The 16,841-nt window shown below is 38.9% G+C and overlaps 2 protein-coding genes and 1 long non-coding RNA gene across 5 annotated transcripts; all 3 read left to right on the forward strand.

Moving 5' to 3' along the window:
* The first annotated feature begins 522 nt into the window (after positions 1–522).
* LOC132793661 (uncharacterized) lies at positions 523–15,967 on the forward strand. 2 transcript variants are annotated; one of them, XR_009633141.1, is made up of 3 exons: positions 523–568; positions 15,562–15,751; positions 15,814–15,967. It is a non-coding gene; the product is annotated as an uncharacterized LOC132793661 (long non-coding RNA). The 2 variants fall into 2 exon arrangements; XR_009633140.1 differs by lacking the exon at positions 523–568 and adding an exon at positions 15,313–15,479.
* Positions 6,666–7,567, forward strand: LOC132790076 (uncharacterized). Of its 2 annotated transcripts, none has more exons than XM_060798508.1 (3): positions 6,666–6,766; positions 6,824–7,066; positions 7,121–7,567. In XM_060798508.1, the coding sequence occupies exons 1-3, from the start codon at positions 6,679–6,681 to the stop codon at positions 7,258–7,260; spliced, it is 471 nt and encodes a 156-aa protein (XP_060654491.1). In that variant the 5' UTR covers positions 6,666–6,678; the 3' UTR covers positions 7,261–7,567. The 2 variants fall into 2 exon arrangements, with proteins under 2 accessions (XP_060654491.1, XP_060654492.1); XM_060798509.1 differs by having other exon boundaries at positions 6,666–6,763.
* Positions 7,967–8,697, forward strand: LOC132790077 (uncharacterized). Its single transcript, XM_060798510.1, has 3 exons — positions 7,967–8,090; positions 8,155–8,394; positions 8,459–8,697. The coding sequence occupies exons 1-3, from the start codon at positions 8,003–8,005 to the stop codon at positions 8,599–8,601; spliced, it is 471 nt and encodes a 156-aa protein (XP_060654493.1). The 5' UTR covers positions 7,967–8,002; the 3' UTR covers positions 8,602–8,697.
* Positions 15,968–16,841: the final 874 nt, after the last annotated feature.

Genomic DNA, 16,841 nt, shown 5'->3' on the forward strand with positions numbered 1-16,841 from the left:
AGAAAACTTTTGTTTTTCGGGTTTTAGTGGCAATTATTTTTACATTTAGCGAGAGAGGCAGAGAGTTCTTAAATCGTTCGCCTATCTAGACTGCCAGCCTGCCATATAAACAGGTGCAGGATGTACATGCAAATAACCTTAAAGGCGAAACTTTTTCAAGTTTCCCATTTCAAGCAGGCAGCGAAAGTTGATCGCAACTTTTCAACGAATTGACTTTTTAATTAAAATTTGTTTTCTCCTCACACACACACAACCACATGAAGACTGCATTAAGTGTGTCTGTGTGTGATTCCTATAAGGCATTATACAAATTTTTGGTAGCACTCTGTCGTCACTGGCATGCGTAATTTATGAATATTTGTAATTAACATCCCGCCAAAATCATCATAAATTTCATCTAATTGCATTTTTATGATGTTCAAATTGTTGTTGTATTTTTTTTTTTTTTGCTTAGAGAGAATGCCCATAAATAAACCAAACTCAGGGCTCGAAAGCAAAGCCAGTCCATTTAAAGTTTGCATGTGAAGACGTGAACAGAAAAGACAAATGAGAACAACATTTCATTCAGGTAACTAAATACTTTCTTCAAAAATGATGATGATTAGTCTTAATGGCAGCAGTATTTTTATAACTAACTGCCAAAAAGTTTAGAGACAAGTTTCACAGTTATTCAAATTAGGTCTGCCTATAAATTAATGGTATTAAAAATGCCTGCAAAGTACGTATAATGTAAATTTAGCTTTAAATGTTCTATATCAAATTCTGAACTAATTGGCTGCTCAATATTTCTAGTTTAATTCACATTTTCATTATTTAAAGCGCAAACTGTCATGGTAAATTGTTTGCTTTGAATTTAAATTCGTTTCTTGTTTATTAAAAATTAAATTGATTAAAAGATCGTTCTCGCATATCTTAGTAGTTTAAAATATTTTTGTTTTAGTTTTAAGATTATAGCAAAAGTCTTGACAGTGCTGTCAAGTGAATTGCATAGTCTTTTGGTTCACTTTTGTTTGGCTACAAAGTTAGCAGCAAAAAAGGAAACCAAAACTTTTGTGTATTGTTTGTCTTTCGGCAGCGCTTTCGTTTAGCTTTAAGCTTACTTTTTATTTGTATTTTGATTTGTTGCTTCATTTCCTCGATTGTTTATTAATTTGCTAGTTTATTAGGCATGAATGTTAGAATGAAGTAAAAGTTTTGCCATTAGCAAACTGCCTCAACAGTCTTGTCATGCATCTAAGGTGTGCGGTTAGGGGATGAGAAAAAGAATAAATGGCACCCAAGGCACATTGGGGAGGTGCCTCACAGCTGTCTGTCTGATAAATGAGTCCATTGCAGGCTGGCTGCAAAAGAAATGTAAGCACAAAGAGGCCCAACATGGCCATGTGGTTAAAATATCAGCTGCCATTCACAGTTGTGAGAGATGTGAGGATTGAAACAGAATGGATTAGAACAGAATGGAAACAGAGAGCGGAGTGGGTCTTGAAATGCTGCTCATTTATTTCATTTAAATGCGCATTTAAATCTATTTAAAAGTCCACATGAGCCGGGCACAAAGCCGAAGAGACAACAGTCCTTCTACAGCCTGAACAGCAAAAAAAATGAATGAAAATAAAGGGCAAATAAAAGGCAAGGCAAGGCAAGGCAAAGGCGCAAAGGCGGGACAAAGGCACAACCTCAACTCGAGTCAGTTCAGTGGAGTACGAGTTCAGCTCTCAGCATGATTTAACGATAATGAAGGTATTTACGAGTTTAGCCTTAGTCTGGCAAAAGCAAAACTCATCATAATGCCGGCAGCAGTAGCAGCAAATAGCATTGACAGCACCAGCAGCAAAAAGGTTACACATTCAACACACACAGGGAGAAAGAGAGCGAGAAATGGAGATATACACGCATAGATGCTTAACCTGGCGTAGAGTTGAATGTGGAAGGTACGCATGTCCTGGCACTTGTAAGATGTTTTGCAAAAACTTTTTTGTTGTCGCCGTTGATAAGGACAATGACAATGACAACTACTCGAAACGACAGCACGCTGAGCACCAACAGCTCACCTGCCGCATCCATAACCCGCAGCGCGCAACCCGCAACCCGCAACCCTGCCAAACAATAGCTAAAGTTGTGTACCTTTCCAACCTTTCCCTATATAGTAAAGTACTACTTGAGCTGCCACACGTAATCCAGCCAAAAAGGAGAGAAGGAGCGGGGGGGTGGCTATGTCAAGGCACATTGTGCGCTAATAAAATTTAATTTGCTATAAAATGTTACACACACACACTTTCAAATATACATATAGATCAATGTGGTGGGTGTGCGTATCAGTCATAAAGCAGCGTCAACATAATTACAAACGATTCGAAATGAAAAATTTTATTTTCCAATTTATGATACACACAGTCTCAGGGCGCCGGCAAAGTGAAACAATTTTTGGTTCGTTGCCTTTTTAGTGCCTTTTAATATTAAGCAGCTGCATTGAATTCAAATTAGCCCCGCTCCTCCCACAGCCTCAAGGAAAATATGAAAATCTAAGCGATAAACGCGATTTAATACAGAGCTCATCTCTTTCAACAAGCCAACGAACGAATACTCTGTTAAATATTCATATTAAATAAATGTAATTTGCAATATATATGAAGTTCTTTATCAAATAGTCATTTTACCAACATTGAGTTAATTTCGTTGTTGAATTAAAGACAGCTTCAGTTGGACTTCTGTTACAGCTTGAGTTTCATTTTATTACATTTCAATGCAGTGCAGTCGAGAGTCGAGTCGTGAGAGTCCAACACCTGACTCTGCATCTGTGTCTCTGTCTTCGTCTGCGTCTCGGTTTTCGCCTTGGTCTATGGACTGTCCATGGCTTTCATCTACATACAAATTTTATGATGCTGCCGTCTGTGTTCAGCGTAAATCCACTTGCCACTGCGCGGGTTTTATTGTCAGCCAACTCCAAGGTTCTTCCGGAGTCCTGGAGGGAGAAGTGTTGGCAATGCGATGTGGTTGATGTTGGATTTGCTGGTGGCGGCAGTTAGCGAGAACAAAAGGCGTTGCGAACTTAGCCGAATCGTATCTCTCAGCAGTTGATCTGACTCTGCCACTTGGCACATGCCACATGCAACCAAGCGACGCATTGCGTATCCGTCAAACCAACAAATTATTCGCATCCAGCTGAGCTACCTTCATTACCTATATCCGAAAGTGCAACTGGAACTGAAACTGAAACTAGAGCAGTCCTTGGTCAAGACAATGGCTTCTATTCCCTACCCATCTCAATCCCTCTCTTCCTATGTGGCTGGATTGGTGTGGCACCTTCAGTTGGCATGCAGCCAAAAATGCTTTTTGGTTGCTTGGCTGTTACTTGTGTGATTTCCAGCTGATTGCTGATTGCAGTTTGCTTTGTGGTTGCATTAACCGAACCGAGTTGCAAGTGTAAAGACAATGCCAATGCCGTTGGCCATATCTGTGAGGCATTGCACACATTCACACACACACACGGCGTATACGCAATATGCATACACACACTTATAGTATTATCCCCATGTGTCTGCAGCTTGCCTTTTTCGCTCATTGTCTTTGTAAGTACTGCTGCTGCTTCTGCTGTTGCTGGTTATTGTTGCTGCGCATTTTCAATTATAATTATTAACAGCTTGCAAATGCATTTTTGCTTTTGTATGCTTTGGGGAATTTTAACTCACCTGAGCAATGCACTTGATGCTTGCATAATTTCCTGGCCGTGCGCCTTGCTCTGCATTCATTGCATTGTCCTTGCGCTTCGTTGTCGTTGCCGTTGCCGTTCCCGTTGATGTTGCTCTCGTTCGTTGTCTGGTTGTAGTTGTTTTAAGTGGTTTTTTCTGCCAGTCCAGGCACTTGTAGTTTTTCTTTATTATTTTTACCTGCTTTCCGTGCTGCCATTTTGCCCAAAGGCAACTTTTAACATTTAATGATGCTGCTTTGTATTTTAATACGCTTTGCTTGCTTCACAGCACCTCCTCCTCCTCCCATTCCTCTTTCCTGTGTGCCCTCTATTCCTAGTACCCGACTACATTCTCTTTCCTATCTCCCCCCTTCACATTCCCAATATGCCACGGCCCTAGTACTACTGACAGCACGTGCCATAAGCAGTGCTTTGAAAAACTTTTAAGTAGACATGCAACGTGGCCAACCCCAGTCTTCCTTCTGTTCCTCCTCCTTCTCGTCCACTTCTCTCCGCCTACATCATTCTGTTTTTTGCCTTTTGCGCTTTAAGTTGTCTACTCAGTTCCAATTTTTTGCGCTGCCAGTGCTCAGCCTGCCAAGGTGTTTGCAGCAATTTGTGTCACCCGACTCGGATTCGGATGGCTGCCTTCCTGGTGTTCTCTGTCGCTCTCTGCTGTCTTGCTGTCCTACCATCTTCCATCCTTCTTGTCGTGTCCTTGACAAAGCAGCTGCTCCAACTCCAGCTGTTCCTGCTGTTTCTCAGTTGGCCATTGGCTCTCAGTAGTTTGATTGTTGCCTCAGCATGCGGTGCACAGATTGCGCCAATTTAACCTGTTGCCATTCGCGCTTTGGATTTCATTGACATCGCTTGGCTTTGCTTGCTTTGAAGTTGAGGTTGAGTTGAGTTGAAAGTTCAACTTAGATTTGGTTTTCGTTTTCGATTTTGGCAGCGAAAACTTTTTGCTATAGGCTCTCTGTGCGGCAAAGTCAAAGACGGAAATGAACTGCAGTCGAGTTGAGGCGCACTTTTAATGCAATTCCAATTTAACTTCGTTACAGTTTCAATGCACCTTCAAATCGCATTTGCCGTTCAAAACTTTTCGCCACTTTCCAAAATCACGAAGTAATTGCAATTTCCCAAATTTGTGAACAATTTACAAAATTAAGTTCGCTAAAGTTTCAAAACACGCTCCCGGGCTTCGCAAAGACCACAGCAGCGACAAAGTCAGAGAGGGAGAGGGAGAGGGAGAGGGAGAGGGAGAGGGAGAGGGAGAGTGAGAGAAAGAGAAAGAGAAAGAGAGAGAGAGAGTGAAAAAGCGGGATAGAAAATGTGGTAAAACAAAGGCAAGTTAGGTTGATTGAAGGATGGAGTATATGGAGTATACTATATGCCTTTAGTCACCACGAAATGAAAACTTATCGGCGCTCAACATCCAATTGAAATCCAAAGTTTGAGTAGTCAATGCAAGCATGACTCAAAGCTGGCCAACTTGATTGGCATTTGGGATAAGACATCGGACATCGGTTGGATGGACAGAACAGCTTTCAATTTCATCTTTTATTTTGCATAAGGCGTTGGCATCGGCATCGGCAAATGCAAATGATTCTGCTCGATGCTGCACATGCACATGCTCATAGTCATTACAAATTAATTTCACACGTGACTAAGTCGACATGGCAGCTAGAACTAGAAGGGGAGCAGCCAGCGAGTGAGGGAGGAAGGAGTTAGGGATGCAGAGGAATGCCAACATCAGGTTGGGCAGCAAACTGACATTGTGTCACTCATATGACATTCAATTACGAGAAGTTGTTGCATCTTGATGAGCAAATGTGCCATATAATATGCTCTTGCGCCCTCCGGCATCATCATCTTCGTCCCCCTCTCTCTGCTGCAGAAGTACTTCCCTCTATCGTTGTGCCCTAACTGCCACATGCAACTGCATGCTGATTGCTGATCCCCATAGGGAGCGCAATCGATGATGTTGTCGATGCTTCTGATGCTGACGTTGCAAGCAACAGAAACTGTTGCATAAGCCAAGGGACAATGTCGTATTCAAGAGTGTGTTGAGTACTTTGTGCGTAAAATTGACTGAAAGCCGAATGCAAATGGAATCTTGGCTTGATTCATTGCATTTTTTGAACTACCTTCACAAGAGTAGAAAGACCCAATATCAATATTGGGGGGATAAATGAATTTCGTTTCTATAGGGGCAAATCGTAGTGTTCTAGCTAACGAGCTGAGAGAGAGAATGCGAATATAACCAGAGAGCAATCTGAATTTTCATCTCTATCGGAAAATTCACCTAAGTATGATAAACACTTAATTACACAAATTGTTTATTTCAAGAATTGTTTATATAATTATTCGAATTGTTGTTTGGTTTTGTTTTCTTTTCTATTTTTAACGCAATCATTTCTTTGCAATAAACAAACTGCGTAAATTCGGTTTGCTTACATTGGTTTTTAAATGCCAAATCGCAATGAACTCTGTAGCATGTATAAATTATATTTTAATTTGCCAAAGTACTTGACCTTTACAGTGGAATCCAGTACAATAAAAATTGATTTTTTTTTAATTGAGCAAAATAATTAAATATTGTTGGAAAATGTGTTCTATAAAATGTTGTTTGAGCGCAAAGCAGAATGTAAATAATTATTAATTGATGTTGTGTTTTCAAATAACAAAGAGATTGCACATTGAGATTAGCACAGCCAAGCACGCAATCTCTCACTCACTTTCCTCGGGCATATGACAAGTCGAATAAGATAACATAATCATTAAAATCTTTTATTCACTTAAAAGTTCAACATTTGAAGCGTTGCATTAAAAGTGTCAATAAAAATATTATTATAGATTTTAGAATAGATAAATATTTGAGTAGTAGTGTATTTAACAGTCGCAAAGACCTGCGATTTATAAAAATACTTTGTACATAAGATGTATAAAACTAAAATATGCGCTTTCAGTTACTCTGAAATCGTTGCAGTGAAATGTCGTTTAGCAAGAAAACTATTAATATTATTATTGGACTCATCGTGATGGGCTTGAGCCTGTCCACATGTCTATTATCGTATCGTAGTAAGGAAGGATACATTTCATAAAACTGTCTTTTAATTTTTAATTATTTTGAAATAGATCAGAGAGAATATCTTGATGTTTTGCGACCATTACAAATTTTTGCCACTGCAATTATGATATATGGAATTCTTAAGGCTCATCCGGCTCATATGCCCAAGATGCTGCTCTTCTGGTTGGCCGCATCGTCGATATTCTGTACCATTCTGATTTACGTTTGTCTTGACTACATAACCAACTATAATTATAGATATTATAGAACTGAATGGTATATTGGTACTGTAGCGCCTCTTTTGGCTGCTGGTAAGTGTGTGAATTAATGCCTTGAAAACAATTCCTACAAATATTCAATTGCAGCTGGTGTAGCATACATGATGAACAAAATTTATGAAGAGTATGTTGAGCTCACTCTAGGTGCAGATGAACCCGTTAAAGTCAATCAACCACCCAAATATGATCAGACCTTGAACAATTTTGTTATCTCATCAAACGTTTAAATTGAATTTCGACCAAATTCTTGGAATATTTAACTCGAAATAACTTTGCATCCGCTTCAATTCAGAATAGAAAGGCACCAATTTTCATTGAATTGTGAAATAGAAAAGTTGCATGCTACTTTTTTAAATGCGCACATTAAACTTTAAAGCTTTGAAATGAAGGTTTAACATGCACATTAAAGTGTTAGTAATCGATCAATTTTTACATTACTCTATCAACATAGAAAATTTGTATTCCGCTTTATTTAATTGTGAACAAATTCTTCGAAATAAAATTACATTTGCTTCATTTCGGAGAAAAAAGAAACCCATTTTCATTGAATTGTAAAATTGAAAATGTACATGCTAATTTATTAAACATACACATTAAATTTGAAGCAACTAAATTGAGGTTTATCATGCAAATATAATGTACTATGTATAAAAATGTTAGTAATCGATCAATATTTAAATTTTATTATACACACTTCAATCTTAAAAAGCTTTTCGATCGAGTATTAGCATTAAAATATAACTATGTAGTAAAAAGATTGTAATCGATCAATATTTTTATTTCACAAATTTTTCTTCAACGACTTTTGCATTTCGCCATTTCGTCATTTCCCCATCTCTCTTTCTGTCTCTTTATTTCGTGCATACAAGCTCTCCTATCTTTTTTGTTATCAATTGTTGTTGAATAGAAACAACAGCGACACCAAACCGAACGCAACACCTTCAGTTGGTGTTAAATCGTTGTGGTGAAATGTCGTTGAACAAGCAAAATGTCCGAAAATTAATTGGACTCGTTGTGATGGGCTTGAGTCTGTCCACATGTCTGTTATCAAATCGCTGTAAGCAAATACTAAATTGCGCTTTACAAACCTTACCTACTATAGTATGTCTATTTTGCAATAGCTCAGTCAGTTTTTCTTGGATTATCACGAGCACTACAAGTTTTTGCAACTATAATTATGATTTTCGGAATTCGAAAGGCTTATTCGGATCATAAGCCTAAGATACTGCTCTTTTGGCTGGTTATTTCTTCTTTTTTCTGTACCGCGCTAATTTACATCACTATTGATTATGTAGCCTATAATGGTTATTATTATAGATTTGAGTTGTACTGGGCCACTGTAGCACCTTCTCTAGCTGTTGGTGAGTAAACATCATATGTGAATTTAATATTCGATAATTATCTCTGTAACATTGCCAATTACAGCTGCTGTGCTATACTTGATGAACATAATATATAAAGAGTACGTGGAGCTCACTCATGGAACTCCACAGTTTGAAGAAGTGAAACTAAAACCTCCGCCCTATGAATCCGATTTACATAAATTTCTTGTGTCAGTAAATGAATAAATTTCATATTTTGTTGATTTGTTACATACATCTGGAATGTATAAGCTACTTGCATTACCAAAACATTAAAATCTTGAAATAAATTATTTAATAGTCGCAAACTGTCAATTATCTTATCAGTTTCTCTGGAATTGTTGTGGTGAAATGTTGTTAAATATGCTTTTTACACATCTAATAGGTATGGGAATATTTCCATAGTATGTACCTGACAAATTACAGATAGACAAATTAAGTTAAATTCAAATTAAAGCATTATGAATGCTATGGGAATTTTGAGAGACTCACAAGTCTTAGCAACTCTTACTTTGATCTTCGGAATTCCTACTTTCTCGTGTGAAAAAATTTGACTGTGAGTAAGTATATTTAAATATAACTTCACCAACAGTAAATTTTTGGTTAAATCTAGTTAAGAAAAGCTGCATAAGAAGTGAAGTTTCTAGAGCTGCTTATATTTGATATTGCAATATAATTGGTGCATGCAACTTGCACAGATTCTGAAATCGACTGCAGCTGCTGATATAACAAAAGGAAGTGTTTGAGGGATGTGAACACCTGCCATGAACACATTGTTATTAAACAGTGATGCATGTTGACGTAAGCTTCTCCTTTCTTCCTCCCATTAAGCTGCGTTTGCCAATTTTTGGTTGTTCTGGTCAGCTGCCGTTCAAAGGAGTCTAAATTGGCAATTCGAGTATGTCCTCTCGTGTCCTGCGTCCGATAAGCATGAGAATAACACACATCAGCAGTAATGAAAACAACACGAATCATTTTTATTAAAAATTTCATTTTCATTTGCAACGCGAAAATGCGAAAATACGAAAATGGGGAAAATGGCAAAAATGGGGAAAATGGCAAAAATGTGGCAAACATGAAATATGAGCAATAAATGGCTGTCGGCCGGGGGGCATTGCGTACAGTCCATCACAGTCCTTGAGCGCCAACCCAACCAAAAAAGCCCGAGTCCCCACAAACCCAATCCCAAGTCCGAAACCGACTTGCAATAACGATCTGCCGCTTTCATCCAGTGTCCCCTTGGCTATCGTAGAGCTGCTGCTTGCCTCGGGCAAAGCGTTGACGTTCGAAAATTAAAATTACACAGCAAAACTTGCAGTGCAGTGCTCAAATATGCGAGAAAACGCGGAGCTGAGGCAGAGTAAGCGGCAGAGGCAGCCAAAGGAAGCTCTAAGGAAAAACAAACTGAAGAGCCGGAAACGACTTCCATTGGCGCTAGCGGCCACAATTATTATTTTATCCTAAGCTGGAACCCGCATCGGGATTGAGTAAACACGCAGGCAGTTAAGATTATTCGATTCTTAAATAAACAAACAAAAAAAAAAAAAAACGTTTGCAGAATAGGTCAAAATGGAATCTCATTCCCACATCGAAACAACCCAGCTCTCTGTTTTTTCATTCTGACTCGTTTCGCATATAGAAATGACTCTTACAGACAGAGGAATTTAATTAAAGACGTTTAAGATTAATTGTTCGCAAATACAAAGAATTTATTTGTGTATCCAATCGAAACTATTATCGTACTTCCGACAAATTAAGTGTGAGAGACTAAACCAACTGCTCCATATGAATCATTTAAATAACAATAAAATAAACAAAGCGATATAAAGCGTTTCCCAGAAAAAATAAATAAACATTGTGACGCTAACTGATAAGAAAGTTCGGCCAGAGACCAATCGATCGTTGTTTGAGTGTAGCTTATCTTAAAGAGTGAGAGAAAAAGAAAAAACATAAAGAGAGAAAAATATTTCGAATACAGTTCTGAGCTAAAAAATTAAGATAACATGCCGAGGCAATTTTGATTTGTTTTGTGCCTCCGGCGAACAGCGACTCAAACACAATTAAGCCTAGACCTTGTGGAGAGTTTATATAATGCGATGTTGAGTTAGCAAATCAAAAGCAGTCTATTGAAAATACTTTAAGCACATTATTTACATGTTGTTGTACATAATTCTTTTACATTGAACTTGCACTAACAATCAACAATGCAGCTCGAGTGAACTTCAAGCTCCAAGCACCGCAAGCCTTCGCATTCTGTGCGCAATTAGCCCCACAATGGCAGCCAATGTGCATGCGAATATATATATGTATAAGCATAACACACATATACATATGTGTATGTGTGTGTGCATGCATGTGGCAAGCAACAACGCTGGCAGCCAACAGGTGCCCCTACCCCAGTCGGCAGCCGGCTGCCGGCAGTCTGCAACCTGCAACCTGCAGCCTGCACATACTCGGCCCGAGCACTTAAAATTTAAAGCGTTTCGAGTGTAATTGCGCGGTAGCCGTTAACGAGCCGCTTGTTAAAGTCCCAACCTCTTTGGCACCTGCCCTGAAAACACGCGGTTAACTGCAGCATTTAAGAAATAAATCAAACTCGACCAGCTAGATACTCCGCAATACAAATAGAGATAAGAGCTCTGCATTCAAGTAGCTCATGAAATATTTAAAGTTGAGTTTGCAGCATTTTAATTATTCCTAGTTGATGCCACTGGGGAAACAGCATGGGCTGTGGTAGAAACAACTGCTGCTGCTGCTGATGCAACTTCTGTTGCATAACCAGAGTATGCTGACCATAGGTAACCTGAGTCCTTAGCCGCTGTGGTTGCCGGCATGGCATTAATTAACATTTCAATAGCGAGGGGCACTGCGCAGAAATAATTTCATTGCATTCAACACGCTGGACCTTAAAGAGGGCGTCATTTAAGTTTTTAAATTGCGAGGCGCCTCCAGAGATGCTGCACGAACTATCGCGTCGCATAATTCAACTTTTTGGTGGGTGGCCTGTAAAATGTGCAGCATGTAGACCGAAACTATGCAAGTTTCATGAAAGTTAAGCGCACTCTTCGCGCTCTTCGTGTGTGTGTTTGGGGCGCCACAATGTTTAAAGCTTGCCACGCCGCATCGAGTGTGGGCCAGCAGCTGCGGTCAATGCATGGCAAATTGGATACACTAATTGACACCTGTGACATCCACAATGATGGTCGCAACTGGCCATCGACGCAGAGGAACGCAGCAGAAAACGAAGGACACGAAGCAGTTGAAGTTCTGACCAAAGCCCAGAGCCTAAACAAACGAAAGAAAATATAATGAAAATACTGCGGTTCGGGCACCTCAATCAAGCATAAGAAAAATGTAAAAATGCCTTCAAAGCGGTGTCAGAAATTAAAAATAAACAAATTTGTATGCACAGCAACAACAAGGACAACAACAACAACAACCATGAGAAAGGACGCTGAACAGAAGCAGCATCAACAGCAGCTGCTGCTGCTGCTCATTTGAAAGGGAATTTTTTCTGGGTTTAAGAATTTAGTTGACGTTGATATGACTAAGACTTGTGATTATATATTTATATAAAATATATACGTATATATACTGAATAGTTAGTTGCTGGACGCATCTCGTCCCGCGCCATTATCCTGCTAATGTCCCTTCGTGCCGTCTCTCACTCACTGCCAGAAATTTGCCATTTTCGTAATTAATATTTACCTCTCATTGTTGAATTTTCGGTCTCTGGGAAAACTTTTGTGATTTTTTGCGCTGTTGCTGTTGTTGTTGTTTGTTTCCTGCTCGCTGCGCGCAGACTTACAAATTACGCACTAATTAAGCGGCTTCTACGGTGGCGTCGACCATTTTTCAAAAAGTCCTTGGCTCACTTAAGGCTCACGGACAAGGGGACACGGCTTTTGGGTCAGCCTCAGCCACAGCTTTTGGCTTATTCTGATCACCTCCGAGCGTCGAACTTGCAACGCGCATTAAGCGACAAAAGTTAATGTGCATAATTAATTTGCTTTTGCACTTTGCTGAGCCTTCATTTTGTTTTGTTTCGTGTTATTTTTTTTTGGTTTTGTTTTTGCTTCGTTTCTTTCCCTTTTGTTTATTGCCAATGTCATTGTTGTTGCTGTTGTTGTAGTTGTTTTGTTGGTCCGAGCATAAATCAAATTGAAGTGAGCTGTCGACACGGGTATTCAAATTCAGCTTTCAGTCAAAAATACCTGAAGAGGGGCAATGGCAATGGCAGATGTGGAATGGGGGATGGCCAATTAAGCTGCCAAGTTGCCAAGTGGCGCACGTGAGGCACAAAAGCCGCAGCTGTTGGCAGCCAGCAACAAATTCATCATACGCACTGTGTAACATTTTTAATTGGCTGTGAAATTAAATTGCGCCCAACGCACACCTGACGATGCCTAAGATCCTTACAGCATCGAGCAACAAACGCAAACGCACTGCAGGTGGGTTGCTGGGTGGATGGTCGAGTGGTTGCGTTGCGTGCTTGCGTGGGTTGCTGGATTTTAGGCAGCTAATTCAATTGGCATAACATCGTGCGCAATAAACAACTTCATTTGCCAAATTTACTACCAGATAATTGAATAGCTTCCAGCAGCGACATAGACAAAACCAAAAAAAAAAAAAATGAACACACAGTCACAATCGAGTCTTGAGTTGGGCAGGCTCGACTCGACTCAGCTGGCTTCTGTTTGCTGTGTGTCGCTCCACATGCTCAACTCGTATAACATGCAAATGCCAAATTCAATAAACTCGATGCCTGGCAACAAATAGACCAAATTATTGCAAACCTACAAACAAACACACGTGCAATATCAACACACTTGTCGCAACTTGCCACTTGCCAGGGCTTAGACAAGTCGCCGAGCCACTTAGGAGCACAAAAATGCCATTGCCATTGCCATTTCCATTTCCATTCCCATTCGCATTTCCACAGCCATTTCCATTACCATTGCTATTGCCACTGACTGAGGCTGTGGCAATACCAAGTAAATTGAACGACAAAAGTGCGTGCAATTGGCAAGCAGCCTGCTTCAGCCAGGATTCGTCTTGCTCTTTTCCCCCCGTCATGCGATAGATTTTGTGGCCATAAGTCGAGGGGTCGTATGCGTGATGTGAGCACATTTGCCTACGAAAAAACAGCAGCCAGCGGCGGCAATCTAAAAGATACACACGTACGGCAAACTGTATCTTTAAAATAGCAAAGTCAACTTGTGCCATAAACCGCCATCGCGTTGATGTCTCTTTCTCCTTTCTCAGCAGCAGCAGCAGCGAGTGAATAAATTTAATTGTGAAATTTAAGAACAGCAGCCGAAGTTCATATCGCTATTTGATTACTTCAAAAATCATATTTTGTATGAATGCTGTCTGATTCCTTGATCAATTTCCTTGACGAAGCTTAAATTTGCGATGCTGTATTTACTTTTGGTTTCGCTCAGCTTGTTGTCGTTCTCGTTGTCGTGACGCCTGGGATTAGGCCTATTAATAAATTTTGCGCCTGGGAATTACCACTTAAAGTCAGCTGACCAAAAGTTTGAGCTCTTCAGTCCGAATTGCGTCGCATTTATCAGCTGGCATGACGTTGTTGAGCAAATGGCCGAACTTGACGTTGTTTAAGCGCCGTCGAGGGATTTAAATGCTGCCACAGCGCACGGCAGCAACAGTGGATAGCCATCCACTAGTAGTAGCAGTAGCTGCTGGAATCTCTCCAACATTTTCATTTTGTGTGTGTTTTGCTAAATGTGAGAGATTTTGATTTTGTCGCTGTAGTCCTAAGTATTCTGCATGTTTAGTTGGTCGCTTGTGTCGGGAATTGGGGTTTCCAAATGTGCCAAAGGGATGACACTGTTGATGATGGTGGACGGGGAAAGGAGGATACATTCAAAGATACTTTTGCTCGTGAAATTTTGGTTGCACATGGCGAGTTGTGCATTCAAATGGCTTTAAGCTTTTTGCATGTTTTGCCTGCGGTTGTCGTCGCTCATAAATAATTCAAATAATTTACACGCTTACTTAAACGTTTGCTGGAACCGCTTGTGTGTCTGTAAATATGTAGTATATGTATCTGTGTATGTGGGTTGGTATACCACATTATGTGGTTCATTGGTTTGTGCCACACGCCGCCCTCCATGCAACACACTGGCAAGCCCATGCGTAGCAATCAACTAGGACCGTTCATGCTGCTTTCACAGTTAACTAAAGTGAACTCAACTAAAGTTTTCTCACACACACCCAAACAGACACACACACACACATACACTCGAAGCTGCCAACTGTTGTTGGTTTCTGTGGTTTTACATTTTCATATCATGCTTAAATATTTTCCACCAATTTTGATTCCCTTGCTGTAATTTATAAAATTCCTAAAGCTGAAACATGACAATACAACGCGTTATCAGGCCACATAGAGAAGTAGAGATCAGAGATGCATGTCAAGAGCATTATCAACCCAAATGCACGTAAATTACTTTTCATTGAAAGTTTCTCAAGCTATAAACAAAAAAATATATAAAATAATACTAATGCAAAGTTAGTTTATCAACGCTTAATGAATTGGAGAGATTTCCATTTGTGTCGATAAAATATCTAAAAATGAATTCATTTAAGTACATATAATTAATGTTTTAAGTAAAGGCAACCTTAACGTATGTTACATTGTCCAATTTTATTTTATTTGAAAGTATTTGGTCTTTGCTTCTCTCACTCTTCAAGACAGCATTGCGTGGGAGTCTGAGATGCTCGCGATTTACATACAAATATTTTGATTTATAATGACACATCTCTCTTAAGATAAGAAAATCTTCTCTCAATCGCAATTCACGTTTCAGTTAAGTTCCACATTTCGATTATACATATGTCGCTTTGAAGCTTCGGCGATGCGAGCGGCAGTTTATTTTAAGCAATCGTTCAAAATATTTGCATTCCAAATATTCCAAATTAAGTTTTTGAATATAATCTGATTATGGGGTGCCTTAAAGCTAGTGGAATCGCAATTACCATAATCAGTGTTCTCTTCACGCATTTTCTATTTATCGAATTCTGCATTGAGAGGACAAATCTTTGGAATCTGACAAATAATCGTAAGAAGATAACTAAATGGAATTATATTTAACTTTAAATAGAATTTTTTTTTATATGTATAATTTTATAATTATCTTTCAGTTTCTGTTACATCTATAGTACTTCTGGGTAACAGCTTTAGTTTAATTCTTAACATGTTTGTCTTGGCACGCATAATCAAGAACGATCCTTTCGGAGTCAAACTACGGAGCTCTTGCTTCGCTTCTTATCTTGGCTATTTATTATAGAATACTTTCGGGAATAATATACACAATTAGTTTCTTTTTTATAGGTGAGTAATAATTAAAATGTTTCGCCCTAATTGTTATTACATTCTATTTAATTTTTTAACAGTTTACCTCTTTATTTCAACTATTATAATGGGTTTCCTTCAAAGGAATCTTCAAAGAAAACAGAATGTGACATTTGAGACTCAAATCGATGACTCTTAAAGCTAATGAAAATTATGATATTACTTTACAATTACAACTTATTTTCAACATTTCAATAAAGCAACTCAAGAAATAAAATTGACTATTTGTGCAAATATTTAAATACAAGATGCTCAGAATGCCAATAACAAATGCTGATAACAAATAATAACAAAAGCTCTTTCAAGATCTCAGAATAAAGAATACTTACTCTTTAATGATGAGTTAAGTAAGACGATTTTTATTTTGCGATTCTCTTAACTTTCACTTTGTAAATATTCCTCTCTATTGGGTTATGTTCATGGTGCTCGGCCTTGCGTTCGGCAGTCTATGTTGAGCATGAACTCTAACAGCATTAGTGCTCTATAAAACAGTTTTGTTAAAATCGAATTCAACATGAAATGCTTGAAGGCTTTTGGGAATTTCTGTTGCCAACATCAGTGTGTTGCTTGCGAATCAGATTGTTGTGAGAATTTGGATAATTGGTGGTAAGATATGATCTAAATTAGATATTTGTAAACTATTAGCTTCAAATCTTATTTTTTTTCAGCTGCCATTACTTTGGATTACAGTTTTATCCAGCAACATTGTATTTAATATAAAGATTCTTTAATATAAAAATTCTTCTGATCAAAATGACCGATCTGGAATTAGAGAATGGATATAGTTTTTAATCGCATTTGGTTTGGTGATCATCGGGCCCATTCACTCAATCCAATGCTACAAAACGAACGACAACTTCGGGCGGTACTGAAAGTTATCAACATCAACAATATGCGAGCTTGAGTGCAAATGGGAGAGTTCAATTGCCGAATTGAACTTTGCAGTTGGTGAACTATTGACCAATTCACTTGGCTAAGATAAAGACTGATATGAGGCTGTCCATATATTACGTAATCACGTTTTCTGCGATTTTGACCCCCTCCCCCCCTGGTAATCAAAAGTTATCAT

The sequence above is a fragment of the Drosophila nasuta genome, chromosome 3 (genome assembly GCF_023558535.2).
Source record: "Drosophila nasuta strain 15112-1781.00 chromosome 3, ASM2355853v1, whole genome shotgun sequence".
Classification (NCBI taxonomy): Eukaryota; Metazoa; Arthropoda; class Insecta; order Diptera; family Drosophilidae; genus Drosophila; species Drosophila nasuta.